At 47.2% G+C, this 16,853-nt stretch overlaps 1 protein-coding gene across 1 annotated transcript in view; it reads left to right on the forward strand.

The window, feature by feature from the left end:
* Positions 1–563: 563 nt before the first annotated feature.
* LOC308556641 (bifunctional heparan sulfate N-deacetylase/N-sulfotransferase 3) overlaps positions 564–16,853 on the forward strand; it is a gene marked incomplete at its 5' end in the record, with an annotated part of 73,183 nt that continues 56,893 nt past the window's right edge. Inside the window, 2 exons of the mRNA XM_081136065.1 lie at positions 564–1,532; positions 15,071–15,158. Of these exons, the coding sequence (XP_080992191.1) occupies positions 564–1,532; positions 15,071–15,158 (1,057 nt within the window). The remainder of the gene's footprint in view (positions 1,533–15,070; positions 15,159–16,853) is intronic.

The raw sequence follows: 16,853 nt of genomic DNA on the forward strand, positions 1-16,853 counted from the left end.
ATTGCATCATTAACTTTTCAGAAAAAAAAAAACTACTTTCTTAATTGTAGCATTTAATGAATTGTGTCCAAAGGTTTATAATCTTTCAGTATATATAATTAAATACAAATAGCCCGAGATGACATTACATGATGTGGCAGTGTGTGGCTCAGGTGGCCTCTGTGGTCTTGGGTGTATTTTCTACAGAGTTTGAGGCAAAGCTCAGTGAGCTCAAGCAAACTTCCTGCTCACGGGTGTCTTCTCTCTACCAGGGTCCCCTCGCCCTTCCCCTCGCCCTGCTCCCCCCCTCCCCATCCAGGCCCGGGAGGCAGGAAGACTTCTTACTGAGCACGCACCCATGCCCGTCGACAGCGTGAAAACTGCTCGTTTCGATGCCACGGAATGAATGGTTTCTGTTCTCTTTTCTACTTTTCAGACTGTTTTCTGTGAGTCCCAGTCGAGCACTGCCCATGAGCTGCCATGGTGACATAATCTCCTGGCTGAGACTGGAGAGGTAGCCGAGCACCGTCCTTCCTCCCCTTCCTGCGGTTCGAGGGGGTCCGAGGGAGGTGCCCAGCCCGGCCATGCGGCTGCAGCGGCGCTTCCAGAGGACGGTGGCCCTGCTCGCCTCGCTGTGCGTGCTGAGCATCGCCGTGTCCGCCTACTACCTGTATGCGGGCTACAGGCAGGACCACGACCGCGCCGAGGCGGCCTCCGAGGGGGACTGCGGGGACTTCCAGCTTCCACCCCACAGGCCGGCGGGCGTGAAGACGGGCAGGCTCCCGGGTGCCCCGAGGGCAGACCCCACAGTCCTGGTGTTCGTGGAGAGCCAGTACTCGCCGCTGGGCCAGGACATCGTTACGATCCTGGAGTCAGGTCGGTTCCAGTATCACACTGAACTCGCTCCCGGGAAGGGGGATCTCCCGGCACTTGCAGAAAAAACGAAAGGCAAATATAGTCTCATTATTTACGAGAATATTTTGAAGTATGTGAATATGGACTCCTGGACGCGCGGCCTTTTAGATAAATACTGTGCAGAGTACAGCGTGGGCGTCCTTGGCTTCCACAGGGCGGGTGACAAGGGACCGCAGAGCTTCCAGCCCAAAGGCCTCCCTCTCTCGGCGTTGGGGAGCCTGGCCCTGCGGGGCGGCTGCATTAACCCCCACTCCCCCTTGCTCCACGTGACCAGACCTTCCAGGCTCCAGAAGGGTTCTCTGCCTGGAGCTGACTGGACAGTGTTTCAGATTAATCACTCCGCATACCAACCAGTAATATTTGCCAAAGTACAGACCCCAGAGAACGCCTCTCCTCCCACCTCCAAAGGTGCTTTCTACGCCACGGTGGTCCATGACCTGGGCCTGCACGACGGCATCCAGCGAGTTCTTTTTGGCAACAACTTGAACTTCTGGCTACACAAGCTCATCTTCATAGACGCCGTTTCCTTCTTGTCCGGGAAGAGGCTGACCTTGTCCTTAGATAGGTACATCCTCGTGGACATTGACGACATCTTCGTGGGGAAGGAGGGAACACGGATGAACCGCAAGGATGTTCAGGTAAGGCTCTGTTGGCCGAAGGCTCCCAGGTTGCCTCCTCTGTCAGGAGGCTCCACCTTCCCAGGAAGTTCAGCTACATCAGGGAAGCCTTGGGCACACTGGGATCAGTGGGCCTCCCTATCTCTTAGCCCTAGAGCAGCAAAGTAGAGAGTAGATTTCTCTCTGAATCAAGAAAAATGAGGATTGTTCTAAAGGATTGATTGATTATGGCAGGATCCCGAAAAAAAACTAGAGTGGAACCATTTTGTTTAATTACTTTCCAGAAACTATCTACCTTAGAAAACTATTCCTGATCTAAGACTTTAGTCCATTTAAATATGAAAACAAATGATATTTTTATTATTTATTTATTTATTAAATTTATTGGAGAGACTGGCTAATGAGATTATATAGGTTTCAAGCGTATAATTCTGATACATCATCTGTATATTGCATTGTGTGTTCACCGCCCAAAGTAAAATCATCCTCCGACACCATATATTAGACTCCCTTTACCTTTTTTTACCCCCACCCTCGTGCCTCTGGTCTCCACCCTACTGTTGTCTGTGTCTGAGTTTTTGTTTGTTTGCTTTTATTTGTTCATTTGTTTTATATCCCACATATGATTGAAATCATAGGGTTCTTGAGTTTTTCTGTTTGACTTATTTCACTTAGCGCGATACTCTCAAGATCCATCCATGCTGTGGCAAATGGCTGAGTCGTGTTCCATTGTATATCTGTACCACACCTTCTTTATCCAATCATCTGTTGAGGGCCACTTTGGTTGTTTTCACATCTTGGCCACCGTGAATAATGTTGCAGTGAACATAGGGGTACAAATATCTTTGCAAATAAATGTTTTTCAGTTTTCTGGGTAGATTTCCAGAAGAGGGATGGCTGAGTCATATGGTAGCTCTATTCTTAATTTTTGAGGAACCTCCAGACTTTTCCATAGTGGCTGTACCAAGTTTACATTCCCACCAGCTGTGAGTGAGGGCTCCCTTTTCTCCACAACCTCTCCAACATTTGCTATTACTTGTCTTGTTGATAATAGTCATTCTAACAGCTGTGAGGTGGTATCTCATTGTAGTTTTGATTTGCATTTCCCTAATTGTTAGTGAGGTTGAACATCTCTTCATATATCTGCTGGCCATTTGTATGTCTTCTTGGGAGAAGTGCCAGGTGCTTTGTTCATTTTTTTATTGGTGTGTTTGTTTGTTTGTTTGGTGTTGTGGGAATTTGTTTTAATCAAAATAAATACTCCCACAAATTTTTAAGAATTAAAGATCTCATAAGTAACAAGTTCAGATATTTTGGGATGTCAAATGTGCAACCCATTTTCTCTTAATTTTTAAACTGAAAATTAGCACTACTAAATATGGAGAGCTTTAAATATAGGCGTTAAATTTTTCAGAATTCATCAGACATTTTCGGTACATACAAGGTGTCCCAAAAATTGTATACATACTTTAATAGCTGATAGTTCAATTTTGAATATGAAATTTATTTTAATAAACACTGCCTCTATAATTATTCACCTTTTGGGACACCCTATATGTGAAGGCCATCATGCTGCATCTAAATTGCATTAGATTTCTTGTGTAAAACTGCTACTTTAAACAGAAAACAATCATTTGAAAATAGTTGTTTATTATTGTGAATAGATTCTGTTGCACAAGCAACTGGTTGTTTATTATTAATGAAATTTAAAATTAAACTGATCTGCATTTATCTTTGTTCCCCATTCAAAATGCCACAAGATTCTGTCTGTTTCACCACATACTGATTTCTCACAAAGTGAAAAGAGAGGCTCTGGATACGTAATTTTTATCCTATAAAGCTTTGACCTTTTGATAAAGTATAAATAGCTAAATTGGATAGAGGCCCTCTTCCCTACTGTGTGCTGCTGGGGGTGGGGTCCTTACAATTTCTCAAAAAAAAGAATTTTCTGAGACACACAGGACAACGAGTGATTTAATTGTGTGGAGTTAAATTCCTGGGTTTCCTTTTGTCCAGTCATAGAAGTGTGGCTGGAGTTTCAGTGGAGCTAGAAACACAGTCAGTGTCCAGAGTTTCCTTTCCATGTTGCAGCTGGGTCCGGTTTAGCATCAGGGTAGCTTCAGTCCATTAGTCCATTATGGATGGGGTCCGCATGGCCGTGGGCCCTGTGGGTGAATGCAAGGTAACCCCCTAAGTGCAGAGTCACCCAAGTCCCAAGAGTCCCAAGAGCAGTAAGAACACAAGAGCAACAAGAGAGAAAGTTCCTTTGTTCAAGGGATTAAATATCCCAAATCTTCGAGCACTTGCAGTGGCCATGCCCATTCTGGCCAACCATCTGTGTCCCCAGGTATGATTGACAGCAAGCACCTTCCCTAATCCCCCCAACTTTACTGGGCATGTGTCTGTCTCCCCTTTGTTGGACCTCTGGGGAATATAAAGTTGTAGTTTCCTAGTGAAGCTGCCTACAATGTCTGACTGCCCCCTTACTCTTTGCCTGTTGTTAACAACTAGTTAATTACAACAGTATCGTATCTGATAGCTTTGCCTGACAGCTAAGGAAGGGCGGGTGGGAGGTGCAGCCCCCCTGACTGCAGCTTCTTCGGGTGAGGGACACCACTCAAGACTCCGTGCCCCTGAATCCCGCATCACCCAGCTGTGACATAGCTCATCATAGACATTTGGTGATGGCCATGGGATTCCTCTCTGCCACCTGCCACTGTGTTCAGTCCCACAGCTGACTTATCATGGGAGAGAAACTCCTGAGCCCCCAGCACCTGAGAAACCTGTGATCCCCCTGTTCCACCCTCCGCCAGGTGTAGCCACAACCATTTTCCTCTTGGCGCTCATGTGTGTATAGATGAGCCCGGGTTTCAGGCTCAATTTCCAGTAGGGGGCTTGCAGGAGGCAGCCAATCAATGACTCTCTCATCATTGATGTTTCCATCTCTCTCCCTCTCCCTCGTCTCCCTGAAATCAATAAAGACATATTAAAAATAATAATAACCTTTATTATGTCATCTCTCTGATCCATTGCTCTCCCTGCCAGTCCAAACGGAACCCAATATTCCTGCTGAAAAGTGCTTGGCAGCTAAACTCAGGTCACCTGGGTCCAAACCTGAGCTCTGCCCCTTTCTGGCTGAGTACCCCTAGCACATTTCTCACCGTCGGTTTCCATACCTTCACAGTGAGCCCCACACCCAGCTCACAGCATGGTGTCGCCTGGGAGGATGACAGTGTGTGTCAAATGCCTACTTGCAGTGGGGCCCAGTAAATGTAAGCTGTGCTTTACTGCGCACGTACCATGCACTGGGTGAGGATACTTGAGCAGCACCCTGGAAGGAACTCTAAATAATTAAAATCAGTTCTTCTAAATACCTTAGGGGGACATCAGCTAGGAGAAAATGAGACCACTTTTAGTCACCCCCTCAAAGACTGCTGCTTGCTGTCTAGACTATGTGCCGGCCATTCTGTGAGGCTGGTGGTACCTTGGTGGCCAAGACGGGCAAGACCCTGCCTGTACATCTTCCTCTCTGATAAGAGAAACAGACAATAAACAAATGAACAAATAAAATAACTTCAGGCCCTGCCAGCGTGGGTCAGCAACTGAGCATCGACCTAGGATCTAGGAGGTTATGGTTCGATTCCAGTCAGGGCACATGCCCGGGTTGCAGGCTCGATCCCCAGTAGGTGCTTGCAGGAGGCAGCCGATCAGTGACACTCTCATCATTGATGTTCCCATCTCTCTCCCTCTCCCTTCCTCTCTCTGAAATCAATAAAGATATATTAAAAATAATAATAACCTCAGGCAAGGAGAGGAGAGGTGTGAGCAGTGGTGGGCAAGGCTGGGGGTGGGCCCAGGAGTGGTGATTAGGAAGCTGGACAGGGAGACCCCCTTGTGTGCAACATTTGAGCTGAGACCTGAAGAGATGAACCTGCGATGGAGACACAGACTTGGGGTGAGAGTCCCAAGGAGAGGGACTTTGGAGCATGTTCGGTGTGGTCAGGAGGCCAGTATGACTGAGCACTGTGGGTGGGAAGGAGCCCTAGTTCAGAAAGGTGAGCAGGGGCCACGTTATGTGGGGTGTGGTTGGCTGTGGATTCTGTTCTAATTTTATGGAGCAGCCACTGGAGATCTCTGGCAAGGCAGAGATAAGGTCGGACTCAGGTTTTTAAAAAAATCACACGGGTCATTGTATGGAGAATGGGCCATGAAGAAAAACAATAGGTGAGACCCCAGGCAAGTGGCCATCACGGACCAGGAGAGGGACAATGGTGGTAAGAAAGATGGAAAGAAGGGGGCAGGTCTGAGATGTATGCTGGAGATGGGGCTGAAGGACCTTGCTAATGGATGGCTCGTGGGGGCTTCAAGGAGTGGAATGAGGGGCAGCCCCGAGGATTCTGGCCTGACAGTGGGTGCTCCCTGAGTTGGGGACATGGGGCTGTGAGCATGGGCCCTGTGGACATAGACCAAAGTGTATCCCATCTTCATCGCTGACCTGCCTCGGCCATACTTCTCAGTCTCTGAGTCTCAGTTTCCATTTATGTAAAAGCAGGACCATCATAGCACCTATCTCATGGCTGTGCCTGAGGATTCAGTGGCAAAATGCCCATCTCATGGTGTTAGTTACCATTACGAGGAAAATCAAGAGTTCTCTTTGGACTTGTCGAGTTTACGATGCATGTGTCTTAGATGCCCACATGGAGGTGCTCGGGCGGCGGGGCCTGCGAGTCCAGCGTTCAGGGAGCAGCCAAGTGCAGAAAGTACACGGGGAGTCCCGGTGCAGCGACAGGGCTGGCAGCCTGGCGCCGGCGAGATCAGCCGGGAAAAGGCGGTGGGGGAGGGGCCAGCCCGGCGCTCACCTCTCAGGGCGCCGCCCACTTCTGTTTAGAGGTCACGGGAGTGGCTGGGCGCCAAATGCATTCTTTAGCTCATTCTCTGTTTTTTGTTGTTTTTTTAAATATGTCTTTATTGATTTCAGAGAGAGGAAGGAATGGGGGAGAGAGAGATGAAAACCTCAATCTGAGAGAGTCATGGATCCGCTGCCTCCTGCAGCCCCCTGCTGGGGATCGAGCCCGCAACCCGGGCCTGTGCCCTGAGCGGACACTGAACCTCAATCTCCTGGATCCTAGGTCGAGGCTCAACCGCAGAGCCACGCCGGTTGGGTATCATTCCCTATCTTTAGGGAACCTCCTATTCCTAAATTAACTCAGAGATCTCACCTGAAGTTGTGGATCAGGAGCTGCCCTCCGCCTGGTATCTCACATGTGCTTCTCCATCGGAGAAGCTCTTTGTGATTAGATTACATGGCAACTTTTTAAATGTCCTTCACTGTCCCTGCCTTGGAGGAACAAACATGGGCTCTCTCAGTAATGGCTGGTGGATTAGTTATTTAATGAAATTAAAATGGAAAAAAAATTTGAATGGATCATTTGTGTTTTCATGGTATCATATGAATAGTTACTGAGGCCATGCATTATTTTGCTCTATGGAAGATTAATTGAGTTTATTTTATTGCAAAAAAAAAGTGACCCCTTTGAAAGACCAAAAATGAACCCAGGCTCATCACTAAGTGTGCCTTCCTGGAAGTATCTTTTTCTACTGCTCAAAGAACAGATGTAAAGTGAAAACATAAGGGGCTTTGCTCAAATCTCATATTCATGTAAGTGTCTTCGCTCGTCTTCTCATCTTTAAACCAGGGGTGAGCACAGTGCCCGCCTCACGAAGGCTAAAGGAGGGCGTGGCTGGCATGAGTCGGGTACCCACGGGTTGGTTTCCTTCGATCTGCACACTATCACGCATCTTACAGAAGGTGTCTTGCTCTCACGCGTCCATTGCTCTCAGTCACGGCATCGTCATGCTCGTGTAAAACGCGGTGTGTTCTTTAAGTGACGTGTTCAGTGCAAGTGGTAGATTGTGTGTGTGTGTTATCTGTAGATAGTAAAGCACATTGAGTTGTAAAGTGTGCTGCTTAATTTTTACATAAATAAATTGGCTTATTTCTAAATTAAAATGTAGGAACGACAAGGTCTTTCACATGTACAGGAGGGATTTGTTACAGGTGTACTGATTTCTTGTTTTCAGACAGATTTAGCAAGAGCCAGAGGTAAGGGCTGCCATGGCCTCACTACTTCCTGCCCCCCAGAGGATGAACTGTGTGAACTAAGTACATTTAAAAAGGGAAAATGCTTCTTTGCTGAATCCCCATTAAGCTACACCTTTACTTACTGATGCTGTTTTAATTTATTAACTGTTAATTGTACCTCACAGTAAGTTAACCCTCCTTTCTCCACTCAATGTGCCAGATGTAATAGTTTCATAAAGTTGCAAACCAGCCCAATGACTTACTGAAAATGCAGACACAAAAGAACTCCCCACAGTGTTGAATCCCAGAAGAGTTTCCCAGCTTTTGTGAACCTAGTACTGATGCTCATTTTTGAGCCAGGAGCAAACCTATAAGCGGTGTGCAGCACAGTGCTCTTGTCTTAGAAAGCTGTTTATGGCCATGTATGTGGACTAGTTCCCAGGCTTCCAGCCATATGCTTGCTCTGCGCTCTTGTTTTTAGCATGCACACTCAGGTCCCCATCTCAGGGCCTCTCTGGTCCATCAGAGCACAGCTTGTGGGATGACTGCCTGTGCCACCTCTATTCTCTGCGGCTGCTTTGGATAATAGTACTAAACTGGATCTTTGACTGTCGGCAGAGATCTTTTTCTCTGCTACTTGTCAAGAACTATAAAGGATCTGAGATTTCACCCCACTTGCAAGCTAACAAGTCAGCTTGCCCCAGTTTCAGGGATGCCGACGGAAGGTACCTTATCACTCACAGCAATAGCCTGGGCATCCACATTGGAGCTGGTTCTCCAAGTCCCAGCTCCTACAGGGTGACGTGAGGAGTTCCAAGTGACTGATACCCACCCGCACACATTGTGGGTCCCTAATCTTAGGGAACTCGAATCTTTTATAATGGGTAGTAAGCCTGCATGACCTTTGCCCCGGAGGTAGATGTGGTCATTTTCATACTGGAAAGTAAGCTTGCTCTTTGCTCTGAAGGAAGACACTATCTCCACCTGACAAGGCTGTTTGCTCTACGCACACCTTGAAAAAACAGTACAAAGCAAAGGCAGGCAGTGCATCTGCTCATGATAAGCACAGGGATGCAAGAGAACCACGTAACTGTCGTCCGGCAGCACAAGAGCCTTTCTTCATGTGCCTGTTACAGACCACTAATGTTTGCAATGCATTCTCTCAAAGTGAACATGGACTTAGTATTGTGAACACATAATCCCACAATCATAGTCCTTTTGCAAAGGACTTTTTAAAAATAAATTAAAATTCAGTTTTTGAATTCTCAATTTATTTAACCTCTCTGTGCCTCAGTTTCCTCCAAAAAAAAGTGAGTTAAATCATAGCTAATTTAATAAACTGTTGAATAGACTGAGATAATTCAACAACAGTGAGCTGTTGCATAGGTTAAATAAGATCGTTCATGTTGAGCAGAGCTGGCAAACATTAAGTCCTATTGCTCAATGAATGTTCACCTTCATGAGAATGGACTACAAGTGCCCTGTGCTGAGAGCTACTTGCTGCGCCCCTTCCCTGCACCACTGCCCCCCGGGCATGCTGGCCTCTGCTGCGTAGAGCATTTATCAGGAAAGGGTAGAAGGAAGGGACATTCTGAGGACTGTCGCCTGTTCTAAGTTGACTGTTTGATCTCAAGCCTCTATGGATCACTTCCACTGTTCTGCGCAACATCTCATGAAGAAGGCATCATTGTATAAAAGGGGAGCTGGGACCCAGCTCAGACATCTCCCAAAGCCACCGTCCGACCCCGTCTGACTCTGGTCCTACTCTGTTCTTTTCATTCTGACCATTCAGTCTGCTTCACTCAACTGCTGTCCATCTCCGGAGACAGTGATGTAGACAACGTGCCAGTTTTGAGTTGTACTTGTGGCCCAAACACCACTTTTTGTGCCACAGTCTGTAGGTCCAGAGGTCGACCAGCATGCTCTCCTCGCTCCTGGTTTCTGAGTCTCTGGGGAACCTTAAGCACCGACAAAATCTTTGGGAAATGCGAGCAGACCCACTTCTGTGGTATGTCAGCTTTTTCAAGAGCCATTACATTAAATTATAAAAGTAAATTATCATTATCCTAATATAATAAAAAAAAACCTCATTCCGGTAAAGCATACAAGCTCACTTTTAACTTGAGAAGATAAACTCAGTGCTCACTACAGCGAGGGTGAAAATATGCTCTTTTTCATTTGGGTCCATAGGAATTTCCTCTCTTACCAACTCTTCGTAGAAAGCCCATTTTACATTCTTTCAGGCAACTCAGAAAACTCAGGCTGGAAGGACTAATGACTGCGTCTTGACACAGAGTGAAGTTCGCTCTAGATCTGCTGCATAATTAAGACTTCGTATTTTCTGAAATCTTCGTTGACAGTAGCTAACTATATCAAAGTCCAAAATAATGCTTCTAGCTCTCAGAAATGCGCCACATCAAGAAAACTCAAAAAAAAAAAGGAGGTGGGGGGCCTGGCCGGCATGGCTCAGCAGTTGCACATCAGCCTAGGATCCAGGAGATCGGGGTTCGATTCCCAGTCAGGGTACGTGCCCGGGTTGCGGGCTCCATCCCCAGTAGGAGGCGTGCAGGGGGCACTCGCCCATCAATGACTCTCTCATTGTTGATGTTTCTCTCTCTCTCTCCCCCTCTCCCTTCCTCTCTCTAAAATCAATAAAGATATATTTTCAAATAGAATTTTTTTTTTTAAAAAAAGAAAAAACTGTCTAGTAGAAGAGCTCAGACAAGCCTCAGAACTGCCCAGACACATTCGGAATTCACATAGAGTCTAGACAGATCCGCAGAGGAAAGCCCTGGTGTGTAGCCCAGGGCAGTCACCAGCCCTGAAAGGGTAAGTTGACACTGTGACCTAGGGACAGCCGGCCAGCAGGGTGCAGAGCCACGTGGGGAAGCCTGCAACTCGGTGCTGGTCGTGTTGCCGATCCAGGCTTCCTCCCTCGCCCGTGCTGGTCACGCCTAGTTTTTGCTAAAGGTGGTGTTTTGTATTGTTTTGTTTCTGTGCTTTGCCCACTTTAAAAACTTTGGTGGTAAAGACGCAGATATATAATGTAGCCTCACGAGAAAATGCGAACACAAAGCCAGGAAATGAAGAGTTTCCTCCGTCCGCCTCCCGGTGGCCCCTGGACTCCAGCCACGGGCCGGCTTTTCTTGGTTCCCTGGGCATTTGCCAAGAACATCGACGACGGAGCACCACGGAGACACCAGGCCGTGGTTCTACTCACATTACCTGACATGCTTCAGTATTTCAGTAGCGAATTTCGCCTGTCCCACACCCCTCTCTTTGTAGGAAAGTTCTGTCATTTAACTGGAATGCGATGGCGCGTGGGCATTTCATTTTCTTAGAAACACACTCCTGTACTGTGGCTGTTTCTGAAAAAGTCTGTGACAGTCTCATAGCTTCTTCCTGCCCACAAGTCCTCGGTCCCTCACACAAGGTACCTCATGTTTCCATTTCAGCACCTTGAAATCAAGTCTCATTCCTAAAGCTTGGCCTGTTTTGTTTTTTTATTGTTCAAAATATTGCAGATGTCCCCTTTTTCCCTATTAACCCCTCCCCCACCGCACCCACTCCCCTCCACAGTCCCTCCCCACATTGTTGTCTGTGTCCTTGGGTTGTGCATAGACGCAGGTGGATTCTTTGGTTACTCTCTCCCCACCCCCCACCCCACCTTCCCTCTGAGATTCGTCAGTGTGATCCATGTTTCTGACACTGAATCTGTTTCATTCATCAGTTTATTAAGTTCTTTAGATTCCACATATGAGTGAGGTCATGTGGTACTTGTCTTTCTCTGCCTGGCTTATTTCTCAGCATAACACTCTCCAGGTCCCTCCACGCTGTCCCAAAGGGTACGAGATCCTTCTTCTTCACAGCTGCGTAGTGTCCATGGTGTGAATGTCCCACAGCTTTTTATCCATCACCTACTGGTGGGCACTGGGGCTGTTCCCAGACCTTAGCTATTGTGAACTGCGCTGCTATAAACATAGGGCTGCATATATTCTTTCTGATGAGTGTTCCAGGATTCTTAGGGTACATTCCTAGGAGTGGGATCACTGGGTCAAACGGCAGCTCCATTTCTAATTTTTTGAGGAAACTCCATACTGTTTTCCACAGTGGCTGCCCCAGTCTGCATTCTGATGGTTTCATGACTTACATTTAAGTCTTTTATCCATTTTGAGTTTATTCTTGTGTATAGAGTAAGTTAGTGATTTAGTCTCATTTTTTTGCATGTATCTGTCCAATTTTCCCAGCACCACTTATTGAAGAGACTGTCTTTACTCCATTGTACATTCTTGCCTCCTTTTGTCAAATATTAACTGACCATAATGATGTGGGACTATTTCTGGGGTCTCTGTTCTGTTCCACTGATCGGTATGTCTGCCTTGTGCCAGTCCCAGGCTCTTTTGATTACAGTGGCTTTGTAATATAACTTGATATCTGGTATTGTGATCCCTCCCACTCTGTTCTTCTTTCTCGAGATAGTTGTGGCTATTCAGAGTCTTTTTTGGTTCCATATAAATTTTTGGAATATTTGTTCTAGCTGTGTGACCTGCTTTTAATTTATCAATAGTTGAGGAAATTTCTCTGCACTGTCTTATGAAATAAAGACTAAGATTCAAACAACGTAGTGAGATCTTTTCAAAGACTTTCCTCAATTCATTGACAAGACCCCATCCTCTCAGGCGTGTTTCCCTAGAAACCCTCACTTTCACAGATTTTGCCAGCATGCCTAACATTTTGAGGTTAGTCATTCAGACACCGCCCACCTGCCCCCAACATCCTCTTCCTGAAGCAAGGAGGGGCTCACATATCTGCGTCACCTCCTGCCAGCTCTGCGGGGATTACATAAGAGCCATCTGCCAGCCACCGTGGCCCAGGACAGAAGTCACATTCAGTGTGAACGTGAAAGTCCGTCCTGCTTGTGGAGGGTCACAGCAGAGAACGTTAAGGCCTAACTCGCAGGCTGTCCGGCCTCAGTCTCTGCCTGATAGTGTAGATGAGGGGATGTGTAAATGCCACACTTTCATCAGTGGCCCAAGTTTCTTCCATTTTAAATGCTGTGTGTGTGTGTGTGTGTGTGTGGCCCCAATAGGGGACTGAGCAGATGGGGCCCTGTGGGGGGGGGCTCCCATCTACAAAAACAAATGACCTCAAAACAAAAACAAAAAAAGAGAAAAGAAAGAATGGCATATTTTCCAAGTTTGAGGGTCAAATTACTAACTATAACTCAAAATTTAATCAAGCCTAGGATTGATTATCAAAGCTACTGGGAATGGTCCCAAGTCACAATGTAAAATGAATGATTCTAATGGGGGAGTTAAATGATGGTTATAAATAAATATACACCCATAGTAATGCTAATAAACTCTGTGATTAAAAAAGTAAACCAAGGAAACCAAATACGGAGGGATTTATTTAAAAGAGGGTGGTGAGAGATGGTGTTGAAGCGGAGACTGAGGCAGGTGAGGAGGAAGCCCCGAGGGCCGGGAGACGCCCGTCAAGAGCCAGGACTGCAGGCCCGGAGCAAGGACACCCCAGGGCCTCGGGACCGGCAGGAAGACAAGCACATCCTGAGCTGGGGTAGGAAGCAGGATGGCGGGAGATATAGTCTAAATAAAGCAAGGGTCAAGTGACACAGGCACCGGTGACACCCACCAGCGCTACCTCCCAGCACCCAGCTGTGTCTGAAGTTGTGTGCGGCCGATGAAGGAAATGCTAACTCTAAAGTCTGGGCTGAAACACTGAATTTTTGCCAGCCTCTCAAAAACCCACACTCAACATTAAAAAGTCTCCCCGGCTTTCGTGGGGCTCGCAGCTCCTCCTGTTGACTTACCAGAGATAACTGGGGTCAGAATGCACCCAGGGGGCGCAGGGAGGGAATGAAAACCACCACCAGCGGCCCCCAAAGGACACGGCACGTGGCATGTGGCACGGACGAGCGTGAGTCTGCATGTGAAACTTACACGGTTTTCATTTCTGTCTCTTCGACTTACTGATACACTCACTCTGTTAAAGAAAGTTGGAGAAAATCCAAAAATATATAAAAGCTCCCATTTCACTCAGTTCTCAGAGCTCAGTTTCTTCAAATTAGATCTTTTTTGCCTTCAACTAGATCTTCTAATGCAAATTTTTTCCACTTTGTAGAGTGAAAAAAAACATATAGACTCAGATTTGAAAACCCTAACCGTCCCCGTACCTGTCTCCAATGACTGCCACCAGGTCACCCTTTCGCCTCCTCAGGGGTGTGGAAACACCAGCCATCCCGTGCTCCATCTCTGAGTGCCCTTGGGACCCACCTGTGACATGGGTCAGTCATGGACACAGAGGGGGCGGCCGTGCCAACAGAGAGGTGATAAAAAAAGACTTAGACACCTAAATTTCAAGAACTTACCACTGGCCAGATGGACTTATGTCAGATTCAGTAGCTGTCCTCTGCTTTTGTCCAACAGGCATAGTGGCTGCGTTCACAGACAAGTTGCGCGGTCATGGGACAATCTCCGAATAAAGACCTGCGTGTCTGTTTACCCCCCAAAGAGAGGGAGCCCGTGACCATGACAGGGCCGGGCCCCCGGGGTCAGCTCTGCTAAGAAAACCAGACTTTGATGTGGGCCAGCGGCGCTGTGGAGGCGCAGGCCGGGCGTGCAGAGCAAAGAGCCCCTGGTCTGGAGGGAGGCGACGTGGGACCTGTGCGGACTGCGCTGTGAAGTGGGGGGTCGTTTCTCCCGTGTCCTTACGTGTAAAAGAAGTTTAGGCTCAGATCTCGATATGCCTGCCTTTCAGTGCAGCTTTCTGCTTCAGTGAGGTGGGCACTCATCTAGGGCGTGGGTTCCTGTGTGAGAGACAGAGAGAGGGGGGGAGAGAGGGGAGGGGGGGAGGGAGAGAGAAGGCATATAAGAATAGGAATTTAAATAACAATGAGACGAGAACAGGTCTATTAAATACTGCTCATAGCATCATAAATACAGGGTATGGCCATTAAAACTGACTGCGAATAGCTTCATGCGTCTGAGGTGTGCTTTTATATTTGTTTGTTTCTCTGCTTTAAAGGCCTTGAATTTTGAAGCCGGGAGATTCACCTGAGAGCTACAGTGTGCTTCTCCCAGTTCCCTGCGTGTGTCCCTTAGGGAGGGCACCCTTCTTTTGACAGTGGGTGGTCTAAGTCCTGAGGGGTGAAAGGAGATATGTTTTATGTCCTAGCTACTAGTTCCTTTGATACATGCAGAATAAACGTTTCGTTTTACGTCCTGCTCCTGGCCGACACTTTCTGCTGATTTATTGCGGGCTGAAGGGTAAGTCTGTTCGTGGGTTTTATGTAATCTCGAGAGCATCTCCCCTTTAAGTGATAAGGAAAGTCCTTTCCTTTCCATCCTGAGTTCTCTGCTGTATAAAGAGGTTCACCCTTCGAATGCAGAAGGAAGATATCTTTGAAAGCTCAATGCCCTTCCCCACCTGAGACATGTCTAAAAATTATGTCTTTCAGGCCCTGCTTGAAACTCAGAGCCTTTTACGTGCACAAATTACAAATTTTACATTCAACCTGGGATTTTCAGGGAAATTTTACCACACAGGTAAGAAAGGGGGGAGTAACGGTTCCTTTCAAGGGCTCTCGGACTCTGCTTAAAACTGGCCCCCCTGCCTCCCCCCCTTCCCACGCCCCTCGGTCCCGCCCCAACTGTATCTTTTCCCGTCATTCAGTTCCACCTAGCAGGTGATTTTCAACCTTTACAAAACGTCCGTGGTTTGAAACTCGATTCCCCTTGGTATTCTCTAACGGCTTTCCTTCCCACTGGCTGCAATTTACCTTTATAAACTGCATAAATAGTGAGTGTTCAGTGAATTTTCACCAAGTGCACACAACGTGTGACCAGCATGCAGGTCACGGAAGGAAAAGCTACCAGGTCCCCCCCAGGGGCACTAGCCTCCTGCAGAGACAGCCCTGCCTGGCTTCCTTTTCTAATTTATCTTTATTGTTGAAAGTATTTCAGATGTCCCCTTTTCCCATTGATCCCTCCACCCACACCAGCCCCCCGTAGGCCTATAGCACTATTGTCTGTGTCCGTGGTTGTGCATATATGCACGGGAGGTCTTAGGTTAATCTCGCTCCACCCACCCACTCCGCCTTCCCTGAGATCCCTCAGTCTGCTCTATGCTTCTATGTCTCTGGATCTATTTTCATCAGTTTATTTTGTTCATTAAATTCCACCTATGAGTGAGATCATGTAATACTTGTCTTTCTCTGCCTGGCTTATTTCACTTGGCATAATACTCTCCGGGTCCCTCCATGCCGTCTCAGAGGGTAAGGGATCTTTTTTACAGCTGCGTAGTGTCCATGGTGTGAATGTCCCACAGCTTTTTATCCGCTCATCTGCAGATGGGCACCTGGGCACCAGATCTCAGCTATTGTAAACTGTGCTGCTGTGAACATAGGGGGGTGCATGTATTCTTTCTGATGAGTGTTTCAGGATTCTTAGGATATATTCCCAGAAGCAGGATCACTGGGTCAAAAGGCAGCTCCATTTTTAATTTTTTGAGGAAACGCCTTGCTGTTTTCCACAGTGGCTGCGCCCGTCTGCATTCCGACTTCTAATTTCAAAAATTCACCTGCCCGGTGCTGAGGCCTGTGTAGAAGAGGTTAACATACAGTGTGGACTTTTCTCTCCCCAGCTAGCGCTGCTCAACATGAAGCTGGCGTCACGGATATTACTGTGTGCAGCTGAGATTCTCTCTTTGTCTTTGCTTCGTGGTGTTGCGCTGTTTGAATGCACGGAAATGTCCTTATTGCACTCCGTGCCACTGCTGACGGGCGGGTGTCTCCCGTCTGTGGCTTGTTTTGAACGGTGGTGTTAAGAAGGTCTTTGTACCCGTCCTTCAGAGGACGTCAGTGTGCTTTTCTGTGGGTTATCAACCGGGAGCAGAGCAGCTGGTTAGAGGGCACACTTGCGATCAGCCTGAGTAGAAAAGGCAGACAGTTCTCCAAAGCGGCTGTGCCACGTTACGCTCCCAGTATCAGTGTTTGTCTTGTTCGCCTCAGCCTTCCACGGGGACAGTCAGAGGTGTCACATGCTGGTTTTAATGTGCTTTTCTCTGATGAGTAGTGACATGGAGCTTCTCTCATCTGTTTCTTGGCCATTTGATATCCTGTTTTGTGAAATACATGGGTGTGTTTCTATTGGGTTGTCTGCTTTTACTAGTGATTTTTAGAAATTCTTTATATTTTTAATGAGTCCTTTGTCAGTTATATGTGTTGCAAATACTTTCTCCTA

Source organism: Miniopterus schreibersii, assembly GCF_964146895.1.
Source record: "Miniopterus schreibersii genome assembly, chromosome: 4".
Lineage (NCBI taxonomy): Eukaryota > Metazoa > Chordata > Mammalia > Chiroptera > Miniopteridae > Miniopterus > Miniopterus schreibersii.